Genomic DNA, 25,967 nt, shown 5'->3' with positions numbered 1-25,967 from the left:
ACCAAATTTATCAGTGTGCCTTATCTAAGTGCTCATCTAAGGTGTGCCTTAGTTCCTTCTTCTGGAGCTCCCGGAAGTACAGAGATTAATAAACATAAAACGTAAAATAACTGTTTTACATCGGCCATGTCTAACTTTAGAGGAAAATGATTTATATTTCCTTTTTAAAAAAATGATCTTTTTATTAGTGAATGTGTATCTGTGTGAATTTATTGTCACCAAATGCTGGGGGTGCATTTGCAGAGGCCAAAGGACATTGAAAGCTGGGATGGGAGTTGCAGGTGGCTGTGAGCCACCTGATGTACACGCTGGGAATGGAACCAGGGCCTCTGCAAGAGCAGTAATTATTATTTTTTTCTTTTTTCTTTTTTTTCAAAGCTGGGGACCGAACCCAGGGCCTTGCACTTGCTAGGCAAGGGCTCTACCACTGAGCTAAATCCCCAACCCCAAGAGCAGTAATTATTTTTAACCACTGAGCCATCTCTTCAGCCCTGTATTTTATTCCATAGCCTAGGGGTTCTCAACCTTCTTAATGCTTGAACCCTTTAATACAGTTAGTTCATTATGTTGGGGTGACCACTAGGGTTACACACCAGAGTATTCCCAACAGTCCAGCTGTGCTACATACAGCTAAAACAGCAAAAGAGCCTGGCCTGAGCAAAATACTTCACTACCAGAACCCGTCTTGAGGAACAGGCAATAGAATGTATACCTAGTCCACAGACCCTGAGTTTAATCTCTACCCTTGCAATAAAAAACAATTTGTCCTGAATCCACTTGTTATTTGAGAACTGCACGGAATAAGTGATTCAAGGTATAATTTGGCATAGTATTCTACTTAGTTCAGAATAGAGTATATCTGGAAGTGGACAATCAGTATGGTCAGATGTGAAATGTCAATATGTCAGAAATGCTTAAAGCCCACTATCACAGAGTGTAGTTCAATAGTAGAGCACTTGCCTAGCAAGCATAAAAACCCTCGATTTAATCACTAGTAGCAAAAACGAAAAACAAATAAAACAAACAATCACCACACAATTGTTTCCTTAATAAACACACAAATATTTTTAGCCCTCAAAAAGAGAAGCCTGGGGGAAAGGAATGGGCAAGAATAGTGGGCATCTTCTGAGATTAAATGTACTCATAAGTGTGCTATGGACTAAGCAAGGAGAAACCAAAGAATTGATTTTACCTAAAGAAAGGAGCAGCTTTTCAACAGAAAGTACAGAGAGAACATACACATGAATTGTGACATCCCATGGTACCAGTCTACATAGTAACTAGCCCTTTCTGGCCATTTTCCTTCAAGCTCCTCTGTTACCTCCCTCTCTTACCTGATAAACTTTCTTACTCGGCTGTATTATTCCTATTAACTTTAAGTGCCTAACTCTTACCTGCATTGCGAGATCTAAGAGTTCCTTAGAAACATGTTGGTTGGCTCCTTCCAGGTTCCGTACAAGGTCACCAGCAAAATTGCTGTCCTTTGGGGTCAGTAAGGTATAGGCTACACCCTTCTCACCAGCTCTTCCTGTTCGGCCAATCCTATGAGTATGGGTATCAATGTCTCGTGCAACATCATAGTTAATGACTGTCTTAATTGAAGGAATATCCAGACCACGGGCTGAAATAGAAAGTATTGAGATTCTTTTACTTTTTATCTATATTTAAGAAAAAATAAAAAATGAATTAACTAGAAATGCTAGATTTATAAGATTGTGCATTTCCCATATCTAGGCAAGCTCATGGATATGAAGCCAAGAATAAAAAGTAGTTCACTCTATTGGGAGTAACATGAATATTAAAAAAAATCCTGTGAATAATTTTACTGGAATCATACCTGCAATCCCAATACTTGAAAGATGCAGGCGGGATTGGAGTTCAAGGTCACTTGAGCTATCATAAGAATTCATCTCAAAAATACAAACCAGGCAGGGTGCTGCACACCTTCAGTCCCAGTGCTCAGGGGGCAGAGGCGGGTGAATCTCTTGAGTTTGAGGCCAGCCTGGTCTACAGAGTGAGTTCCAGGACAGCAAGGGCTACATAGAGAAATCCTGTCTTGAAAAGTAAAACGAAACAAAACAAAACAAAAACAAAACCCACCAAAACAAACCCCCAAACAAACAAACAAACTAAAATAAGCCCCCCCAAACCCCATACGTTAGTCCTCTAAGGGCTGTAATTCAGTTAGTATTGTGTTTACACGAGGACCTGAGTTCAGTACCCAGAACCTGTGTGTGCATGTGTGTGTGTGTATGTATGCATGTATGCATGCATACATGCATACACCACAGCTTATGTATAGAGGATAGAAAACAACTTGTGGGGTCAGGTTTTCTCGTTCCACCATATCTGAGTCTTGAGTACCAAGCTCAGGCTGTCAGGGCTGGTTAGCAAGTACCCAGTGAACCATCTCGCAGGTCCAAAAAACTAGCTTTTTTTTTTAAAAAGGTTTATTTATTTTATGTATATGAGTACACTGTAGCTGTCTTCAGATACACCAGAAGAGGGCATCAGATCTTATTATAGATGGTTGTGAACCACCATGTGGTTGCTGGGGATTGAACTCAGGACCTCTGGAAGAACTGTCAGTGCTCTTAACCCCTGAGCCATCTCTCCAGCCCCAAAAAACTAGTTTTTAAGGGCAGCTGCTAACCTTAGCAGGGTAAAGCCAAACTTATATTACTAACTTAAGATACACATTGCAGTGAACATGAGGGCATAACTGTTTTCCCCAAGGCATCCTCTGATGACCAAGAACAGTAAGTAAAGGTGGCCACAGAGCCACTGCTCTATATAGGTCTCATTACAGGGAAGGGCAACAGCCATAAAATAAAGGCTCGGGTTATGAAATTTGTACTCTTACCTGCAACGTCAGTGGCCACCAGGACGGGGATGTCTTTTTTCTTAAAATCTAAAATGACCTTGTTTCTTTCACTCTGATCCATGTCCCCATGGAGCAGACCAAGATTATGACCCTCCTGCTTAAGGTTATTGGCCAGTTCTTCAGCGTTGGCTTTCTTGGTAACAAACAAGAGGACACTCCCGGAAGAAGTAAACTCTACCAGACGCCGAGTGAGCCAGTTCCATTTACTAGGTCCAGAATGGAGAATCTCCACAATCTGTGTTACGTCTTCATTTGCCTAAGAGGAAATAAAACAACCAATCATGACTGGTGCCATAGGAGACATCAAAGACTAGGTATTATATTTTCTACCTGCATGGGATTACCCTCTTATTTTTGGGGTTTCCTTAAGTATGTCAAATCCTTACTTACTTAAGTTACTTACTTACTTAGTAAGCTTAAAACTTACTATTCCTTTAAAGCACCTTGCTCACCAACTCCCCCTGGTATGTTCATTTCTAATTTGTATGCCAAAACAATCTGTAATGGCTGTTATATACCTATTTTTATCATTCCCTGGGAAGTACTTTTCAGGGGCCTGCCCGCTCGCTGTCAAACACAATTTATATGTAAGTACATTAACAATTAAGACCCCGACATTTAAAGGTGCTTACCACTCAGAAACTTTAATAATAATCATGAAAAGTTGTAGATATGGTTGACTAATAAATATGTATTTCAATAAAGATCTGTTTCCAACACCAAGAAAGGATAACTATTGGAGGTGTTAGATATTTAATACATGTATGTAATTACACATTACATACATGTATTAAACTGCCACACTGTATCCCCTGAATATTTGTAGTTATGTGTTAAAAACTCTATTGTCCTAGTTGGATTTTTATCAAATTGACACAAAAGAGGCACCTCCATTGACTAAATTACTGTAGGGAATCTGTGGAGTATTTTCTTAGTTAATTGAGAGGGAGAGTCCAGCCTACTGGAGGTGGTAACAACATCTTGGAGTAGGTGGTCCTGGGTTGTATAAGAAAATAGGCTGAGCAAGTCATGGGAGCAGGTCAAGGAACAGTGTTCCTTTCTCCATGGCCTGGGTTTCAGGTCCTGACTTCTCTTCACTCGATTGTACACTAAAATAAACCCTTTCCTTCCCTAGTTGTTTTTGGTCATGGTATTTATCACAGCAACAAAAACCAAGACATTTACATTAAAAAAAAAAAAGTAAAAGTTTCTGGCCTCCATGTGCTAAGGAACACGTGTGAAGGTCAAAGAATAATTTACAGAAATCAGTTTTCACCTTTGACCACGTGAAATGAGGATTGAATTCAGGTTTAGAGGCAAGCACAACTGGCTGAGCCATCTACTGGCCCCAAGGAATTAACAACCTTAACTGAATTCCAAATTCCAACTCAGAGAAATCACCGCGTAAGGGCATATGCAGGGATTCCATGCCACCCTGTGTAGTCTGCTTTAACAGTCAGTGAATGTCTGTTCTGTTCTAATTTCCTGAGGCTTCCAGGAAGATCGTTTGTGAGACAGGGCTTCTCAGTGTAGTATCTCTGGCTGTCCTGGAGCTCACTATGTAGACCAGGTTGGCCACCTGCCTCTGCTGCTTGAGCCGGGATTCAAGAAGTGTGCCACTGCTACCCAGCTCTTTTAAAACTTTAAAACATGTGGAAAAAGCCAGCTGGTGTTTCACGCCTTTAGTCCCAACACTCAGTAGGCAGAAACAGGGATATTTCTGAGTTCAAGGCCAGTCTACACACAGTGAGTTCCAGGACAGCCAGAGAGAGCTACATAGTGAGACCTTGTCTCAAAAAAAAAAAAAAAAAAAAAAAAAAATCCCATATACCCTTCTATGAATCATCTTGTCTGTGCCCCTCTTGTTTGCACGATTCCCTTAACGTGTATATCTTAAAACAAATCCAGGGGCTGGAGAGATAGATGACTTAGCCTTTAAGAACACTAGCTGCTCTTCCAAAAGTCAGGGGTTCAATTCCCAGCATCCACATAGCAGCTCACAACTATCTGTAACTCTAGTTCCAGAGGACCCAATACTGTCACACACATACAAGCAGGCAGAACACCAACACACGTAAAATAAAAATAAACAAATCATTTTAAAAATAGTAAAATAAACTAAATCTAACCAAGTTGCTTCATACTTAAGTGTAACGCTGTAATTCTTAAGTCACTCCTGAAGAGCCGGTACGGCAGCGCCTGCTTTTACGCCCAGCGCTTGGGAGGCAGAGTGCTTATCTACAGAGCTAGTTCCAGGGCATCCAGGGCTATAGAGAAATCCTATCTCAAAGCAAAGCAAAAACCAAGAATCCAACAACAAAGCAATCATTCCTTAAGAACTAAACTCCACGTCCTTATGACAAATCAATCCCAGGACCCTCCCTGCCTTCTGCAGGATTACCTCTCCGATGTCTCCTTGTACCACTCGGATAGGATCAATCAAGATGTCTCTGGCCAATTTTTCAATCTTTTTCCGAAAAGTTGCACTGAATAAGAGAGCTAAAAAAGATAAAGCAAATTCTGTTAAAAATCATTTTTTTACTGAATTCATTCTTTAAGCTTCTGTAATGTAACTGATTCACTAAATAAAAATGATTTAACTTCATTTTCAAACAAGAAATGAATGAGTTGCCATAATAGTTTAAGAAAAGACTTAACTTTGAATCAGATTTATACTGCAGGAAATTATTTAAGTTCAGTCTTAGTCCCAATAAAAAGTGAACAGTGTGCTGGGCCTGGTGTCATGAACCCATAATCCCAGCTATTTGGAGGAGGAAGCATGAAGGAGTACTGCAAGTTTACAGCCGACTGGGCTATAGTGAGTTCAAGGACAGCCTAGTCATCTTAGCAAGACTCTACCTAAAAAACAAGGTTAAAAAGGAGGTTGGATATACATATATAGCTCAGAGAGGTAGAGTGTTTGTCTAACGTACATGAAGCCATAGGTTCGATACCAGAGGCAACAACAAGACACCTGATGATGTCTAAGGTCTTTTCTAGGTCAAATAAATGTCATTAACTCTCTTCTTTGCAGCACTCGTCAGTACATAAATAGCAATTTTTGCTTCTATAGCAATGAGTACTTATAAAGGATCAGGGTTCACTTCGAATACAGAGATAGCATACAGCTGCTTCATACATACTTTGTCTGTCAGGACGGACATGACTTGCTATGGACCGAACCTGATACTCTGAAAGAAACAGAACAGTTATCAACACACTACTGTAATGTACTTAAGACAGGTGTGAAAATTCACTTTAGTAAAATCCAAGAACTTTCACGAATTAAAAAAGCCTTGAAACTCCTAGACACCATTCAGTATGAAATTTCAAAACACCCAACATAACTGAACTGGGTAGATAGTGGTTATTTAGAAATTTGTATAGCTCAGTTAAGAAAAGGACCCTGGATGATTCAGTATTCACCTATCCATAGGAATATAGACTTTAACCAACTTTAATCTTCAAAGGCCTGCAAGTGAAAGTGAAGAACAGAAAACATTCCTTCTTTCTGAAGATACGTGCAAATTTTTTCAACACAGTCAAGACTAGCACACTTCTCTTCAGAAAACTACAAATGGTTTATGGCTTGGCCTATCCCTTTATTTGAAACCCCGAAGAGTTTTTAACTTCTTTCATGACGAAAAGTACTGGTTAACTCTACAAAGATACGGAAAAAACTAACTTAAGACTAGGGACAGGAGAAACTAATACTCAAGGCATACCAAACCCCATGTCGAACATTCGATCAGCTTCATCAAACACAAGGTAAGAGACTCTTTGAAGATTGGTAGCTTTTTTCTTCACATGATCAATCAGCCGACCCTGGGAGAGTCACAAAATGAGTAGTAAGTATAATCAAATCATTCAAAGACACTCTTTAGATATACTCCTGGAAAAGTGTCAATTCTTTGGTCTTGAACCAAAATGATATGACAGTCTTTCTATACCAAACCCAGAGAGTAGAAAAAGCACTTTTGGGTACTGTTCACAGATAGTCTGAGGCTCACAGAGGTCTGACTGCTACCTCTAAGTGCTGGGACTACAGGCAGGCACCACCATACTAAGTGAGACTAGAATTCTGAAAACTTCAAGTTCTTCTTTTACATTAATTCTAGCTTAAAGTCTATGGGCAAATGGGTCAGGACCTTTCTTGTAATGTACTCTGAAAAGATTTAAAATCTTATGGATGAATTTTATGCCTACCCTACATCCCCTGGGCAGGTCTAACCATTATCTGAGCATCTCTATGGTTCCTAATGTTCTTGGTAACCATAGACCCAGCTTTTAAGAGAGCCTAAGAAACCCAGTTTAAAATAGGAACTTAGAGCTGCTGATACATTAGTCATGGACATTATAACCAGACTGCTGTTCAGTCAGCCAATCAAAATGAACGAGAGCAAAGGCTGGCGCCTCACAGGATATCCTTGCCCAGCTCTCCCATATTTAGAGGGAGTCCCTCAAGAGCAATCATGCTTTCTCTATCAGGAAAGACAGACAACACATCTGAAGACAAGATATACTTACCGGGGTACACACAACAATCTCTGCCCCTTCCTGAAGGGCCTTGGCCTGCTCCCACATGCTCCCTCCTCCATATACTGCCACTGATCGAAGATTATATGCTTTCCCAAAACGCTTGCACTCGGCGTGGATCTAAGAAGTTGTTAATAATATTTTAAAAACTATAAACTTAAAAAAAAAAATAGAGTTTTTACCCAGTTTGAGTTCTGAAAACACAGTATGTGCTATTATAGAAAATTAAAATGTAGCTGTGCCTAGTGGTATAGTATAGGCTTGTAATTTAACTAGGTGGTTAAAGCAGAAAGATGGCAAGTTTTAAATCTAACCTGGGTAACTTAACAAGACACAATCTCAAAAAACAAGCTGGAGAAAAAGAAACAGGTCTGGGCATATAGATCAACACTTGTCTGGCATTCAAGGGTTGTGTTCAATTCCTATTACTGAAACACACACGCACGCACGCACACGCACACACACCCCAACCACCAAAACAATAACAACCATAAAAAACAAAAACCTGTTTAAAATCATGATCATTAGAACATGCTTAACGTCAAAATTCTTTTGTTTCTTTAGTTTCTGTTTTTTTGTTTTGAGGTAGAATCTCTGTTTCTGTCTGTCCTGAATCTGCCCTGGCCTCCTGAGCGCTGGAACAGGATGCATCGGCTACCACACCCAGCTTAACCACAGAACAAGGCTATGGTCTTCACTTGAATCACTTACCTTCTTCTTGATCCAGTCTTTCTATCAAGAAAACTGAACTCACTACACAGAAAACACTGTGAGCTTATAATATAAACAATTCCCACAATACCCACACCATTTTGAGAGTTAAAAAAAAAATCCTTATTATTGAAAATATGTAACATTTTTTCAAGACTTCACAGGGAAGATAATAATGTAAAAAACTTAATGTCAGCCACTGAACTAGATATTTAAAATGGGTAAGATGGCCAATTTTGTATACAGTTTTATCATATTTAAAACAAAAGTCAGAGGAAGTTGGGGAGATGGTTCAGTGGGCTAAACACTTGTCATGCAAGTGAGGAATGGCACTGTGACTTGTAGAAGCCACACAAGCTGGTGGGACGTGCCTGCCAAGGACCCCAGGAGCATCCAGGAGGTGGAGACAGAATATGTGGAACAGCCTCGCAGCCAGGCTAGCAGTAATAGCTCAGCAAATGTGAGAGTGAACCCTGACGACACCCAAAGTCAACCTCAGACTTCTCGTATGTGACTCCACATGTATGTGTGTGCCAAGCACGCACCTCCAAGCAACAATAACTAAACTTTATAGATCGTTCTACTCACTGTCCTTGCTAGTCCAAATGCAGAAAGGGGCCTTTCACAGGAAGCACATACCTGTTGACAAAGCTCCCTAGTAGGACACACAATCACTGCAATTGGTCCATCACCTGGTTCCAACTCCTTCTGATCCATTATGTGAATCAACATGGGCCAAATAAAGGCTGCGGTTTTCCCACTGCCTGTTTTAGCAATACCGATCATGTCTCTACCACTTAGTGCTACGGGCACACCCTAGAGAAGAAGAAAGGAAAGAAAAGGTATATGCACTCAATTCTAAAGATGAACTAATGTCTTGGGAAAAATGACTACAGCTGACATTCATTTTCTTTTCTCTTTTTTATAATTTTTGCAGTTGTTGTTTTAAAGATTTATTTGTTTATTTATTATGAGTGCACTGTCACCATCTTCAGACACACCAGAAGAGGGCATCAGATCTTATTACAGATGGTTGTGAGCCACCATGCAGTTGCTGGGAATTGAACTTAGGACCTCTGGAAGAGCAGTCAGTGCTCTTAACCGCTGAGCCATCTCTCCACTCCAACATTCATTTTCAATAGAACAAAAATATCCTGGGCTATAAACATTAGCTGAATCCTAACGCTCCTATCAACTTAATTTAAAAGAAATTATATTACCTTCTTGTGGCTCAGCCATCATTTATAAAAAAAATGACAACTCCCATTTGTATCAATATATTAAAATAAAAACTTAGTGATGAATAAAGGGAGTTACTAAAAACTTTTGTATGGAGCTGGCGAGATGACACAGTGGTTAAGATCACGATTTTTTTAGCTTTTTCAGAAGACCTGAGTTCAATACTGAGCACCTACATGGCAACCCCATAATGCCAAATGCAAGCAAAATACCCATACGCATAAAACAAAAATTTTGTAATGTTTTCTTCTCAAAAAGAAATAGACCACTTCATTTATATATAGGAATTTCTCTTTCTTTTTGTAAAGGAATAAATTCCACATTTGAATGGGAAACAGAAGCTATTAGTCTCAGTAATAAATTAAAAAGTTCATATCATATACAAATGAATTCTAGTCATTGAAAGCAAAAAATATATCCATAAACAAATCTTTGTCAGGTTTAGACAAAGTTTTTCTTCATATCATATTTTCAAGGTATTTAGTGGGTATAAAAACATATTTTCTAAAAACTCTGTTTCAATTTTTAGAAGTTTCAGAACGTTACATTTCCCACCCATCATGTTTTACGTACCTGACACTGTATTGGAGTTGGCTGTGTGTACTCAGATTTCCTAATCTGATGCATAAGTTGTTCATCAAACCCAAAATGAGCAAAACTACTTCCTGGTCTAGGAGGTGCAGCACCAGAGACCTAGAGACAAAGACAATTCCCAGAAGCCCTTTCACTGAAACAGCATTTACAGTAAACACTCAGCATGACAGCACACACTCAGATCAAGCTAGAATAAAGAGTGAAAAGTCGGTGTGTAAGCAAAAACACCAAAAATGGTCAAACCTTGAACACAATGACCTCATGCAAAAGATACCATGGTAAGAATTCCTGACATAATTCTCTTGCACAGTTTTAAATGATTAAGTACACAGAGCTATCTCAAATTAATTTTCTCATGAGAAATGGAAACAAAATAATTAACTGAAAAAGTTATTAACATTCTTTTTACCAATTTGAATAAACATTAGCTGGGATAACAAAGAAATTAAGATTCACTCTTAAGGTAAATTAAAACTGCAAATAAGATGAAAACAGACCCAGGGCTACTGGTCATAATGATGCGATCTATTGATTTCTCAAGAGTTAATGCTTCTCTTAGTCATGGTCTAGCCACTATCAAGCCTCATTTCAACAGGTCCCAGTAAAGAACAGGGACTACAGATCTCTGTTTTGTCTATATAGCAGTAGTAACTTTTCATTGCTTCTTTGAGGATGCTCATAATTTCCAATGAAGATTTTATTATATATATAAAACTAAAGGCCTTTATTTGGGGGAGAAGGGTACTAATAACTTCTTAGAAATCAAGATTGCAAATATGTATTTGTGCATTCACGTACACATAAACTACTACTAACTACATCTTTGAAAACTAGAGTTTTTTTTTTTTTTTTTTTTTGGTTCTTTTTTTCGGAGCTGGGGACCGAACCCAGGGCCTTGCGCTTCCTAGGTAAGCGCTCTACCACTGAGCTAAATCCCCAGCCCCGAAAACTAGAGTTTTTAAATATCACATAGCAATTAATAAAGCAGAAATAAACCACAGTCATTCACACCAGTAAACCAACATGTTCTCTCTGCTATTTGACTTTAACATATAAAACATTTTTTTAAAAATTTATTTCATGTATGTGGGCACACTGTAGCTGTCTTCAGATAAGACAAGAGAGCATTGGATCCCATTACAGATGGTTGTGAGCCACCATGTGGTTGCTGGGAATTGAACTCAGGACCTCTGGAAGAGCAGTCAGTTTTCTTAACCACTGAGCCATCTCCAGCCCTAAAAACATTTTAAATATGGTAAGTGAGCAAATCAATTTGTTGGTGGCAATTTAAAGTATTATTGTAAAATTAGTGCATGTATGTTTTTAAAAGACAGTCATTTATTTGAATATTTTTTTAAAAAGACTTTATTTGTGTGTTGTTTATCCAGAGAAGGTCTAGTCCTTTTGAGCTTGGATACTGGTGTTTGTCAGATACCTAGCTTGTTATGTGCAAATAGTTGACTTCAGCTCTCGTGATTAGCAGCACCAAGCCACCTCTCCGGCCTCCTCATTTACTATTTTAAGAAAAGAACTCTTCATGTATAACTAGAAGGAAATACATCATAATTTCACAGTATTCTAATGGTTCATGGTTTGTTCACATCTATTATTAATCCCACTCCTGACTATAAAGATGTATTTCCTATCTTATATCCTTAGTCCACCTAGTTCAGTACAAAGTTGACTGAACGAGCAAACAAGAGAAAGGGCTGGTGAGAAGACTCAGCAGGTACAGGCACTTGCATTCAAGCCTGGCAGTATGAGTTCTAGTCCCAGGAATCACATGGTGGAAGGAGAACCAACTTCTGCAGGTGTCATCTGAAAGCAATCCCTCAAAACACACACAAACACACAAACACACACACACACACACACACACACACACACACACACACACACAGTTTTTAAAAGAGGAAAAGTTAAAACCAAAATAATCTTTCTGAAATATCATCTTCATGACTAAAACAATCAAGACACACAAACCCTAGGGCTTTAATTACTATTCTCCCTAGGAAATGAGTCTAGGATTAAGATTTGGATAAACGATACTTCTAGACCTGCGCAAACATTGATGTAAGAATACTTGCGTAATGGCTCTTACCCGAAGGTTGAGTTTATGCCGCAGGTCTATTAGCTGCTGTGGAGTGAGGTTGGTTATCTCCTCATGTTCATTGTAAAAATTTTTTTCAAATGGTGGATAGTCAATCTGCAGGTCCAATTATTCAAAGTTAGTCTAGAATTCAAGAGTCAATCCTGTAAGTTTGATTTTAATGTAAGATAACCTTTTACACATATTATAAAAACAAAGACATTCTTTCTAGAAAGATAATGAACTCATTTATTCTTGACACACTCTTAAAAAGCACAGCCTATATTTTTCCCAACTCCTACTTTCAAAACAGACACCAATCTACTTTCCACAGACATCTCAGGCTTTAAGAGGACACCATTTTTAAAAGAAATTATTTCACAAACATCAAATAACATTTATGCCTAGGATTAAGTTGTTTATACAGGTCAAGCACTATAATACATTATCAGTATTTCCTTAGAGACAGGAGGAGCTCTAGTCTTTTTAAAGCATGGGATTAGGGCTAGAGAAATGGCTCTTGCAGAGCGTCCACCTTCAGTGGCCCTAACGGCTTCTAACTCTAGAGACAGCCACTCCCTCTCGGTTTCTCTGGACTCTGCCCTCGTGCAGACACCATCTTCACCTCATACAGACATCATTTAAAAGATGCAAAACTCCCAAAAATCTCTATTTTTATTATATGGAGGGGTCTGTGAGAGTGAACGTCCCATATGTGCAGATGCCTGGGGAAATCTTCAGGAATAGGACACCACATTCCTTAGAACTGGGTTTATAAATGAGCTGCCCGATATGGGAGTGGGTTCTATGAACTACATTCAGGTCCTCAGAAGAGCAGGAAGTGCGCTTAACTGCTCAGTAACTTATGTAGTTCCAAAAATAAAATCTTTAAAGCTCTAAAACTGCTCACATAACTTATTAAAATTAATGACCAAGTCTATTTTGGCTGATTTGACTTGATTGTTTTTTGAGAGAAGTATCTTAACATGTAGCCCAGGCTAGCCTTGATAGTGCTGTGATTAAAGGCACACACCACGCATAGTTTTATGAAATGCTGGGGATTAAACAACAGGCCCTGTCTACCAACTGAGTTCAATATCCAGCTCCCAAGGTTCTTTTTATAGTATGCATCTTTTTACAGTAAGCCTTTTTGGTTTTGAAATAGTCTCATTCAGTAAACAAAGCTAAGTTGCACATCACTATGCAGTCTAGGCTGACCTCAAACTCTTGGCTATCCTCCTGCCTCTGTCTCATAAGTATTGAGTGAGCTAGTTTATAGATTATGAATGCCTCATGGAATTTCCAACCGCTTAGCAGAAATAAAGATTCTGAACTATGAAACTGCATCAGAAACAAAGCAAGAAATGCAATACCTCCGAATGATCAATGGGAGGAAGGGGATCGATAATCTTTTTAGAAGGTGCAATTGGATTTCCATCACTATCATACTCCAGATTGTCTTCCTCTTCCTCCTGAACTACCCCAGCAGTTGGGTTTTCTGCCATGTATCGAAAATAAGCTTCCTGCAGGAAAGCACAAGAGCACAATCAACTCTAAGTACAGTTAAAACATTTCTGTGTCTGTAATCAGTGCACATGCGGTGCACACAGTGTGCCATAAGATTACATAGTTTAAACAAACACCTATCAAATAAGGAAGACTTTCACTAACATAGCAATGATTCTTTTACAACAGCAATACTCAAAGTCAATGAGCAAGATGATACTACACAGAATTTGACTCATTCACCAGAAGCCTTCCTGTCTGTGGGGACATGGCATTACCCTACCCAGAGCTGGGGAGGGCATGCTTTGGTTTTACAGCGATCCACGTTTGGAAGGGAACACTGATTAGAAAGATCACAAACCTGGAACGTCTACGGTTCTCACCATCCCACAACAGACAATGCAAAAAGGAAGTACTAATGGACAGTTACTAAGGTTCCATCTAAAATGTAAGAATCATAATTACTAGAAAGAGGAAAAAACAGCAACAGATCCCACACATCTCTTATTACGGGTTTATCACAGTAAACTTAAAATCTAGATTAAAAAAAATCCGAGCAGTTTTTTTTTTTTTTTTTGTCAGCTGATCAAAAATCCCACGTGCAACATGGGGGAAGGGCATATGGAGACAGTATTAATTGTCACACAGGTAGAAAAGGAGCAAGTCATTAAGTGAAGGCAAGCTCTGACCTGTCCCCAGTATAATTTTGTGGAGTAAATATAAAAGATAGAAATACTGCATAGAAACTCACTTGGTCATCTTCCTCTTCAATGTCATCTCGAATACCCCTGGAAAAACAAGCGGAGAAACAAACTTCCCTGCAAATGTTCCACATACCCAGCTCCATGCTTATAGCAGCTTAGTGTTGAATCCCATACGGTGTAGGAACTCTCAACACTAACGGTAACAAAGCAATAAGTACACTGTACATGATCCACCCGCAATATATGTGTGGCTTAACTCCATGAGCTAAGATTTCCCTCTTTTTGCAATGAGATGATATGGTACCCTTAGAATCAATTACCAACTGATATGAGAGGTAAAACCTAGCTGGGCGGTGGTGGTGCATTCCTTTAATTACTGAGAGGAATTAAACAGCACCTCAGAGGCAGATGTAGGTGGATCTCTATGAGTTGGAGAGCAGTTCAGTCTACAGTTTAGGACAGCTAAGGAATGCACAGAGAAACCCTATCTCAGACAGACAGACAAAGACAAAACAAAACTACCAAACAAAAAAAGTAAAACCTTCCTTTATGAAGATAGGTATGAAAGGATACTAAGCTTTGTCGATATAGACAACAAACGTAACATAGTTGTGTAGTGCATATTAAAAAGAAAACAAAACCCTCCTGGGTTTGGTATACAGTTGAAAGAATATCACAACTTTATTGTTCCTGTAGCTTCTAGCTCTAGAATAAATTGCTTTCAGCCAAAATCAGTTACGTTGGGGATGGAGAAAGGAAAACTATATTAATTGTCATGAGTTTGGAATTAAAACTAGTACTTCACATAGAGAATAGAACCACTGCCATTTGCTGCATCTCTTAGGAGTCTACTGCGTAAACTATTCTTGCTTACTTCCCAGTCATCTCTTTCTAATCACTTTCTAACCAGCTTACAGCATTTGCTTTTCCCAAGGCAACTAGAAGGAGGAAACACACAGTAAGCGTCAAAAGATGTCTAACTCTCCATCTGGCACAGAAACCTTGGGAGGGGCCTGATTGCCAAACAGAGAGAAAAACTGCCAGAGAGATTTTATAGAACTGTATTCAGCAGAGGAAGACTTCTTTCCCAGAAAATATAGCATTTACATTCAGGGTTCAGTTGCTACAGAGTAACATTACTCTTTAGATGAAATTAGGTGTTACTTATTGGTAATCTTTATATAGTTTTATTATATAACATCATAACTTCTAATTATTGATCACACAGGCATTAGTCTAATATTATTATTATGAGAAGAAATCTAAGACTATGAACCTAAACTTTAGTAACTATACTTCCTTTACCCTCACTATAATTCACTTCTCATTTCCAAGTATTTATAACCAAATACTTAATTCTATCAAACAGAATGCCTTAGCTATTACAAATGCAGACTCTGCCATCTCCATACCTAGAGAGATACTCACGATACAGAGACGGCTCCAGTAAAGATCTTTGTGCACTTCATTATTCTTTCTTTTATAAGTTCTTAAGAACAGTCTTTGCAATTCTTCAACCATTGCTATGTAACCTTTGTGAGAGTGGAGGAACAACTTACTTTACGTTTTTTCTTTCCTTGTCCTTTTCCTCAAGTCTCTTCATGTCTCTAGCCGCCTGATCCTAAATGAAACAAAAGGCTACATGGAGTGACATCAATCTAAAATGCTGCAAGAGAAATTCATTACTAACAATTTATATATGGAAACATTCATCACAGCTTGACACTTGCATTTTCATGAAATCCAAGAAACTTTGACAAATATTTTTCAAAGACAAATATCCAGGGGGTTGGGGATTTAGCTAGCTCAGTGGTAGAGCGCTTGCCTAGCAAGCTCAAGGTCCTGGGTTCAGTCCCCAGCTCTGGGAAAAAAAAAAAAGTAATTTCCCCTCTACCTTTCCTCTGATCCTGCCTCCCAACATCTAGCATTTTGCTTTTACAAATGAAGGGTGAGGTGGGATGAGTAAAAACAGCGATATAGGCCTGCCAGGTTTTGAGATGCTTCTAAACATTCTCCAACAAGAATAGCCCCAAAGCCTAGCAGAGTGGCACACACATTTAATCCCAGCACTTAGGAGGTAAAGGTAGGCAGATCTCTTGAGTTAGAGGACAGCCTGGTCTACGTAGTGAGTTCCAGGGCAGCCAGGGCTACACAGACTCTGTCTCTCAAAAACAACACCCCCCATAATAAAAGTCGCCTAATCATAAATACTAATAAAGTTGAAAATGTGCTACAAAAAAAAACCAAGTCATTTGAGCTGGAGAGATGGCTCAGTTCCCAGCAGCCACATGGTGGCTCACAACCATCTGTGACGGGATCTGAAGCCCTCTTCTGGTGTGTCTGAAGACAGTGACAGTGTACTCATATACATAAAATAAATAAATATTTTAAAAAAAATCCAAGTAAATGAAAACCTTTAGGAACAGAATTAAAAGTGCATCACTGTTACACATTACAATACATTAGAAAATGACAACAGCAGATCACTGCTCTAAACTGATCCTGTTTTATACATTTGGAAATTAACAATAGGATTATTTTTTTTCCAAAGCCCTTCAGCATAAAGAAAATGTGAATTTTTCTATCTTTTTATTTTAATTTAATTCTACGTGTACACGTTTTATCTGTGTGGAACGCTTGCAGAGAGAAGGTAAAGGAAGCACCGGATCCCCTGCGACTGCAGTTATGAAGAGTGTGAGCAGCCAGGTAGGTGCTGACACTCTAGAAGAGGACACGGCGCTCTCAGAACACACACACACACTCTCTCTCTCTCTCTCTCTCTCTCTCTCTCTCTCTCTCTCTGGCCCTTGTATTCATCTTTCAAACATAGAAAACCACTATATACACCGTGGCACGGTCAGCTGTTCTATAAACGAAGGGCTTTCATCAAGGAGGAATTATTTTTAAAAGAAACATTACATACAACTACTTTTCAAGGGCCTGGGTTGCTAGAGACAGGCCTAGGCCTATAAACTGAACACAGTACCAACAATATTGTTCCATATAAAACAAATCACTGCATTTGCAGGACATACTTCTGGGTTTTTTTTATTGTTTTTTGAGTTTCAAAATTTCTCTGAACAGCCAGGGCCTGTCTTGGACTCACTCTGCAGACCAGGCTGGCTATTAACTCAGAGACCTGCCTCCCTGCCTCCCTGCCTCCCTGCCTCCCGAGCGCTGGGATTGAAGGCATGCACCACCACGCCCTGAGTAAGAAAAATTCACTTCTTATATGCAAGTGGACATAATATGTGTGTGTGCCTAGTACGAAAGGGACATCAGATAGCCTAAAACTGGAATTATAGTCACGTGGATGCTAGAAATTGAACCCAGGTGCCATGGAAAACTAGTAACGTGTTCTTACCCATTGAGCCATCTCTCTAGCCTCAAATATTCTTTTAAGCCTATCGTCCATTAGAACACCGTCTAAAAATAAACCTTCATGAAATTCAAGTCTTAGAAATTCATGTCTTAGCATACATTGTAGAAGTTGGCATTTGACATCAGGATTTTGTCTTACACACTGACTCTTCAAAATCTGGTAACTGATCTCTCTGTACCTAGCTAAATAAATCTCCCAATACTGCACCAAAGATATCCAGGAACATGTTAGTGTACTTACAAGAACTCCAACTATTTAAATATCAAGCAAAAGAATCTGGCCACTCTCAGATAACTCATTCAAGAGGAGCCATATAAACTTACACTGAAAAACAACAAAACCAAGAGCTGATCTCTCTTATAATTTATCATTAGGATTATCACGAAGTAGTGGGGCTGGAGAGACAGCTTAAGAACACTGGCTGCTCTGATCTTCCAGAGGTCCTAAGTTCAATTCCCAACAACCATGTAAGTTTACAATCATCTGAAATGGGATCCTACTCTCTTCTGGTGTGCAGGCATATATGTAGACAAATCTTATATTCAAACACATGAACAAATACACATTTAAAAAGAAATGAATGAGATCTCTGAGAAATACTGCCCTGTGGGAAATGTATCTCAAAAGCATGAAAAAAAATTATGTATAAGCTATTTCAAACACTATGTAGCTTTCATTTTTAAAGTGAATTTCTTAACTTACTTATTCAGTATCTACTACGTTACAAGATAAAAGTATGTCTTGAATAATTTTATTAAGTTTTGGTAAATGTCTTCAATGGTCTGTTAATTTGAAAAAATATGTTAAGGCCAGGCATGTGGCTCCCGGCATTCATCCCAGAATTCAGGAGGCAGAGGCTGGAAAAATCACAAAGTCAGCCTGGTCTACATAATGAGTTAGTTCCAGGATGGTCAGGACTAAGTAGATTCCCTCTCTCAAAACAAACAAAAAACCCATAAGCTGGAAGAAGAGCTCAGAGACTAAATACGGGTACTAGAGCTGAGTTCTGCCTCTACCATCTATGAGGTTTATTTTCTTTAGACAAATAAGTTGTTTAAATCAAAAATGAGAAATCTAAACATCTAACAGGTATCAAGTTACCAATACATGGCTGTCGCCAGGACAAGAGATCTATACACATATGCTGGGCACAGGTCTTATGAGGTGAGCTATCATGGTGCTAGAAGAGGCTGCTGTGGGAGAACAGGTGTCAGCAGTTTATTTAGTGCCGAGGCTGATGGAAGTTGGACACAGAATACATGGATATGCATACGTATATGATTTAGAAATGAAATATTCCTAAAAAGGATCCTAAGTTGGCTTTTACTGCCTGATCAGTAGCACCACAGAGGAAGCTCTGGAAACTTTAGGTGATGGACACTTTTAATTCTATGTACAAAGTTCTCTAGGTTTTGCTTCCTTATGAAGTAGGATTTAATAAATGCTAGAGTGCATACAATAGTATTCCACTTAAGAATATACTAAGATTCTTATAACAAACATATATTTGAGTAACTATGTTCAAACATTGCAATTTACTATTCCTGCCAATCCCTGACTACCTCTGAAAATGACTGGAGGGCAAATGGAAAGAGCAAAAATTCTAAAAACACCAAAACCAAAACCAAACCAAACCCAAGCAAACAAAAGAGCATTTGCTAATTGTTTCAGTCTGTTCGATATTTTAAGGAAACGAGAACCAGCACTTGCCTCTACTTCAGCCATGAATGCCTCTAAGGGGTCGTCGTCACTGTCAGAGTCTGCTGGCTTGGATCGGAACTGCTGGCGGGTAGGCGAGTTTTCAGCAGGAATGTAAGGTAAGTCTACATTGCTGGAGTCTTCTTCTTCATCCTCGAAATAACTGAAAATTAAAACAAAGGCCAGTAAAGAGACTGAACCCTCCGCTAGTGCAAGCTCACTGTGGTATGTTACACTAGTAAGAATTCCCAGCTGGGTCTGCAGGCACGCGCCTGTGAACCTCGCACTGAGGAGACGAAGGGAGAAGGACCACGATCACGGCCAGGTAGGGCTACATAACCAGATCCTACTTCAAAACATAAGTCATCAAACTCCACATGGACTAAACACAAAACTCTCCAGTAGGTTTTAAGCTTCAGCTGACTCAAACACTGAAGTCACGTGTTCATCTTGTTGGGAACACTAATCAGGAAGAAAACGCCAGTCCTGAATAACAATTTAAGCAAGCATGTGAATACCGCATGCCTCAAACTAAGCAACCCCAATCCCGGAAATCATTAATAAAGGATGCACACTGGTTCAATCAAGAATTATCACTTACGCATTTTCTTCATCAAAGTTGGCCCGTTTAGATCCAATTTTGTAGAAAGAAGGAAGCTGTGGTGGAGCAGACTTTCCAAATCCAGAAGAAGAGCTGGCCGCCCCGAAGGCACTGTGCGACTGCTGCGGCAGCTTGGCTTCCTCCTTCTTCCCAGCACTGATGGCAAAACCTCCAAAGCCAAACCCCCGCTTGGTTCCAGGTCCACCTTTATTCCAATTCATGATGACGATGACTGGTGTTAGGGACAAGGAGCACATATGTCAGTGTGACTCTGTAAGCAGCCTCCTTAACCTTCATTTCATTTCCAATGTCTATCCTCATGTCTAATGTTTTGGATGGTAGTACTTAGTGGTAGAGTTCTTACTTGCTCCATGTACCACACTGGCCTTCAGGTACAATTACAATTCAACCCAAATGACTTTTCTCTTAAAATATTGAGGAAACTATTATTCATTTTATTGAGATCCCAAACAAAAGAAGTACTTTTATGAAGTTGTGTAAAATAACCTTTCTTTATTGGGAGTTTCAAAAATGCTTATAAGACAGTAACTACCCTGGGTCCTCTAATATAGGATAGACATTGCAGTACAATCTCCTACTTTACTATCGTGCGCGCGTGTGCGTGTGCGTGCGTGCGTGCGTGCGTGTGTGTGTGTGTGTGTGTGTGTGTGTGTGTGTGTGACAAGTGTGGAGATGAGAGGACTGTCAGCAGGCCCTCTTCTGTCACCTTGTGGGAACTGCAGATGAAACTCAAGTTGCTGCTCGCTCCCTGGCCCTTTTTCTTTCCTTGTTTCCCAGCCCTACCTCACTCCTTCCCTTTTTTTTCCTTCTTTCTTTCTTTTTGTAAGTCTTGGTGGGTCTCAGAGAGATCGCTTGCCTCTTGAGCACTACAAATAAAGGCATGTGCCACCCACCACCCCTAGCTTAAATATTTATTCTTAAGCATTTACTCAGGTAAGTTTCACTAAACACAAATCCAGTTTTAAAAATAGGTAAGGATTAGGCAAGGGTGGTGGCTCACACTTTTAATCCCAGTACTTGGGAGGCAGAGGCAGGCAGGATCTCTGAGTCAGAGGCCAGCCTGATCTACAAATCAAGTTACAGGACAGGTAGGGTTGTTACACAGAGAAACTCTGTCTTAAAAAAAAAAAAAAAAAAAAAAAAAAAAAAAAAAAAAAAAAAAAAAACCCAAACCCCAAACAAACAAGAAGGCAAGGAGAAGGCTAGACAGATGGTTCAGAGGTTAAAAGCACTGGTGCTCTTCCAGAGAACCCAGATTTGATTTCCAGCACCACATGGTGACTCAAAACTGTCATGACACCAATGTATGTCCTCTGCCAGCTCCACTGGAACCAGGTTATGTACACAGTGCACATACACATATACAGGCAAAACATTCATACATATTGAGATAAACACACACACACACACCACTTAAATGGGCAAAAGACTTGAATAAATTTCTCCAAAGGCAATATATAACTGGTCAGTAAATTACACAAAAAGACACCTTGCATCAAAGTCAGGTATCAGCACACATGCAATGTCAATACTCAAGATGCTAAGTAGAAGGACCTCAAGTTCAAGCAAAGGTCTGTCTCAAAAATCCCTACATTACAAACGATGAAGGAAATATAAAGCAAAACCACAATATATACCATTTCATATCAATCAAGACGGCTGCTATTAAAAAACAGCAGGCTATCTTATAATGCCTCAAACAAATGCCCTAGAAACCAGCTCTTTATCAAGATGTCCTTGGAAGCAAAGAAATCCCTTGCTCTTGCCAAAGCAAATGCTTCCAAGGCCAAAGCAATACTCAGCACTGATGGATGCTCAAAGCCACAAAAGTAAAGACTGGCGTATCACCCACCCTCTGGCTGACCAGAGGACTGTACTAGCCCCAAAGCAACACAAGTATCTTCAGGAAAGAGCTCTCAAGAGAAACACACTTGATAACTTTGCCATCAATGCCCCTGCACAGTCGCCATGAGGAAAACAGAGACGATTTGTTGTATTCACTGAGGCTCATGGGGTGAAAAGCAACTCCACCACACCCTGGCCAGGCCAGGAGGAGAGAAGGCACATCGAGGACTTTATTAGCTGCCAACAAAAGTGGAGCCTTCTAGTCTAAGGACTGAGGATATACAGAGTATATAGACTGAGTATGTAACTCTAGAAGAGAAGTCCTGGAAGAGAAGGGAAACTGGCGCCTGTGCGAATTCCTGGTAGAAGGTAAAATGGTTCAGTATTTTTCTTCAAAAAGATCAAGCAAGGTCAACGAGATAGATCACAGGCTAAGAGTACTCGCCTCGCCTGAAGACATGAGTTCAATTCCTGGGATCTACACGGTGGGGAGAACCAAGTCCTGCAAGTTGTATTCTGAACACAAATAAATATATATAGTTTTTGTTTACTTTATTAGGTAAAAAACCCTTGAAAATAAAAACACTACAACCGAACTATCCAAGCCCAAATATATAACTTAGTTAACTTACACAGAAACTTATCCACCACCAAAATAGACAAAAATTGTGTCAAAATTGGGAGTGGGGGAATCCATGAAACACTTATTTGAGTTGGAATTCTATCAATAAATTTTCTTTTGGTTGTTGTTATTATTAACTAAAAGAACATAGAACTAGCATATAACCCAGACATTCCACTTAATACACCTCCCCCAAATGAGAGCAAAGTTCATTCAAGTTCACACCAACATTAATAGCAATAGGCAAAAGGTAGCATCCACCCAAGTGCTCACTGACAGATGAATGCTTCAACAAATGTTACATATATACCGTAAGCGGACTATTACTTGGGTTTAAAAAGAAAATTCCAGGCAAGTTAAACAGTTCAGCGGTATGGCACTTGTCTAGCACAGGTGAGGCCCCAGAATCCACCCCAAGTACTGGGAAAAAAATCCCTTTAAAAATTAAAACACCTAGTTTTGAGAACAAAAGCCAAACAACCCCATATAGCAGAATCAACTCAAGCCAGATCTTGGTAAGCTCCATTGTTTCATTCTGACTACTACCCACTTTCTGATGCATGCTCCCCAACTCTATGAAGTACATCCCTTTCTTTCCCTCTTTCCCTCCACTACTGCAGCACTCTAACAAGACCGACAGTTACCGAGCCCCACATCACTACTAGAGTGATCATGACAGCAAATGTATGAAGTGCTTATTTTGTGTCAGGCAAGTTTTTTTAGGCTCAGAGGATACAAGCACAGAATCAGAAAGCCCTCAGGGAATTCAATGAGAGATGAGGGTGGGGAGACAGAAGGAATGGCATTATTCTATTTTAGATAGTAAAAATACTGTGAAATGAAAGCAAGCAGGATCAAGTGGGGAGCCACTGCAGACAGAAGTCAGAGCAATAGTTGCTACAACTCTGCTCAACAATGTCTGCTGTACTGGAAGCCATGTGATAACACAACTAGAAGCTGCATCTACAACTAACAAGACAACCCATAATGTATAAAACCAAACTTTTATGTAGGAAAAATATAAAACAAAGTAAGAATGAAAACTGAAAACAAAATGAATTTCACTTCCTCTGGCAGAGCAGCATTCTGTCTGTTAACACTGTGTAACCAAGGAAAGTCACAATGCAGCACAGGTCTCCTGAAGCACACATACTCAGAGAAACCTTCTTTAACATACCAATTCATGCTCTGTCACGCCCTTCAATTTAGCCTCTCTCCAGTTAGTCAGACTGGAATCAGGTGTTGCATCGAGGCAGTAAATGACTTTAACCATTCATATTGCCCAGGGTTCCAAAGAAAATCAAGCAGTCTGGTGATGTTCTTACCTCTACTGGGTTCTCTCATACTAAATCTGTTATTGACTTACTGACCTATCAAGGTCCTTCTTAGCTCACAGCTCACAGTTCTGGAGCATCAACACAAATATGATTTGTCTAGAAAGTGACATTTATGTTAAATTCCTTCTCTGGTCTTTAAACACTTGACACTGTTATTTCTTATAAAATCTTTTTATTTTTCTGATTTTATTTGTTTTGTTTCTCTTTGTAGCCTTGTCTGTCCTAGAACTTGCTTTGCAGTTTGAAGCTGGCCTCAAATATATAGAGATCTGCCTGCTTTTGCCTCCCAAATGCTGGAATTAAAGGTGTGCACCACCACACCTGGCTTGTTTTTTTTGTTTTTTTGTTTTTGGTTCTTTTTTTCGGAGCTGGGGACCGAACCCAGGGCCTTGCGCTTCCTAGGCAAGCGCTCTACCACTGAGCTAAATCCCCAGCCCCTGTTTTTTTTTTTTTTTTTTTTTTTAAGATTTATTTATTCATTATATATAAGTACACTGCAGCTGTCTTCAGACACACCAGAAGAGGGCATCAGATCCCATTACAGATGGTTGTGAGCCACCATGTGGTTGTTGGGAATTGAACTCAGGACCTCTGGAAGAGCAGTCAGTGCTCTTAACCACTGAGCCATCTCTCCAGCCCCGACACTGTAATTTCTTTTTTTTTTTTTTTTTCTTTTTTTTTTCGGAGCTGGGGACCGAACCCAGGGCCTTGCGCTTGCTAGGTAAGTGCTCTACCACTGAGCTAAATCCCCAACCCCGACACTGTAATTTCTTAAGCACTACACATTTCATGATTGAGTTCACCTTTAATCTCTTAGGTCTTCAAGAGCAGACATGCTTTACTCATTCATTACTCATGCTTTATATGCAAGAGTTCTAAAGAGGCACTACCCTTGAATTAGGATAACTGAAATGGCATGAAGTCCTGCTTGGTGTCCAGGTACCAAAAATGTGATGGTTTAGTAAGAAATCTTACCAGACTTGTAAAATAACACTAGCTGGCTATATCCAGACTCTATTTCTGCCACCAATAGCATGAATCTCAAAGATGTTATTAGCAGATTTTCCATTTGCAAAATGGTGAGACTATCATACCAACCTGGGAGTAAAAACCCAAATTGATGGGGACAAAAAGTGTGGTGACCCAAGCTTCAGCACTCAAGAGGCTGACAGGATCCTACAAGTTAAGACTAACCTGGGTTTACACAGTGGGCTCTAGACCAACATAGCCTAAACAGTGAGACTCTGTCCCAAATTCAGTAAGAAAAGCTCATTTAAAGTAAAACATTGAATGGAGCATGTAGCTCAGTGCAACACATAAACAGGCACAGTTACCAATTCTCCAGAGGGCAGTTTCCCCACTGGTAAACTGGTAATATCTGCTCTCTCAACTCAGATTCACATCCAAGTGTCACGCACCACTTAAGGTACCAAGATCCCTGAGTTGAGGAGGGGCGAGTTTCATAAGAGAGCCACAATGACAGCTGGTTAGTATCTGTTCTACTTAGTAATCTGTTTCATACGACTTAAACAATATAAAGCGAGTTAGTTCTTCAATGGTTTAAGACGTTGTAACAGAATAAAAAATAGCTATATTCAAATTGTAATTTTGTCCCCTTCTTTAATGTAATGCAAAGCTGTCAAAACCCAAGAATTTCATTGCATTCCAAACCTAGTAAAATGTGAGTGAGTGCAGGATGAGAGTCATCTGAAAAGCACTCCTTTCCTATCAGTTTTAATGAAGCCAAGGACAACTTGGAGCCACAAAACTGATAGAACAGCATTCCTTCAGAAATCACACTATATTATTACAATCTACAGTACAGTGAATGGAATTGTATTACAATGTAAGTCATATTTATCACTCTTCGGCTCAGACAGCCCCATTTCACTCAGTGAAGACGAAATCTTCAGAACAGTCTACAAGGCCATGGCTGTTCTGATTTCCTTTCTTTCTTCATGATCTCATGTGTAATCCCCTCATTTGCTAAATGCTATAAACACACAGCTCGTCTAACAGCGCAGCTTTGCCCCCTTCAAGGCCTTCACACTGCTGTCCCCGCTCAGGACATTCCTCTCTCCAGATACATCCATGGGTAGAGCCATCCCTCATCTTCCCCCTTGCTTAAATATTGTCGGTGTACCCAAAGGCTTTTCCCTGACACTCTATCGCAGCTTCTCCCGAGCCTCCTTTGCTGG

General features: G+C 39.6%; 1 protein-coding gene across 4 annotated transcripts in view; it reads right to left on the bottom strand.

Annotated features, from left to right (window-relative positions):
• The window catches only part of Ddx42 (DEAD-box helicase 42), a 32,012-nt gene that overhangs the window by 4,098 nt on the left and 1,947 nt on the right, over positions 1–25,967 (bottom strand). For 3 of the 4 annotated variants that reach the window (XM_006247597.5, XM_006247596.5, NM_001107059.1), the window contains exons 2-15: positions 19,945–20,176; positions 19,356–19,506; positions 15,823–15,884; positions 14,311–14,347; positions 13,427–13,576; positions 12,066–12,170; positions 9,944–10,063; positions 8,771–8,947; positions 7,412–7,540; positions 6,610–6,709; positions 6,028–6,075; positions 5,286–5,383; positions 2,864–3,140; positions 1,395–1,621 (exon numbers count right to left, since the gene is read on the bottom strand). In XM_006247597.5, the coding sequence (XP_006247659.1) occupies positions 1,395–1,621; positions 2,864–3,140; positions 5,286–5,383; positions 6,028–6,075; positions 6,610–6,709; positions 7,412–7,540; positions 8,771–8,947; positions 9,944–10,063; positions 12,066–12,170; positions 13,427–13,576; positions 14,311–14,347; positions 15,823–15,884; positions 19,356–19,506; positions 19,945–20,165 (1,902 nt within the window). In that variant the 5' untranslated portion in view covers positions 20,166–20,176. Of the gene's footprint in view, positions 1–1,394; positions 1,622–2,863; positions 3,141–5,285; positions 5,384–6,027; positions 6,076–6,609; positions 6,710–7,411; positions 7,541–8,770; positions 8,948–9,943; positions 10,064–12,065; positions 12,171–13,426; positions 13,577–14,310; positions 14,348–15,822; positions 15,885–19,355; positions 19,507–19,944; positions 20,177–25,967 lie in introns of those variants that run through there. The other variant, XM_039086170.2, reaches the window with a different exon arrangement.

Source organism: Rattus norvegicus, chromosome 10 (genome assembly GCF_036323735.1).
Source record: "Rattus norvegicus strain BN/NHsdMcwi chromosome 10, GRCr8, whole genome shotgun sequence".
In the NCBI taxonomy this organism is placed as follows: domain Eukaryota; kingdom Metazoa; phylum Chordata; class Mammalia; order Rodentia; family Muridae; genus Rattus; species Rattus norvegicus.
This window is presented reverse-complemented; position numbering and strand designations above follow the sequence as displayed.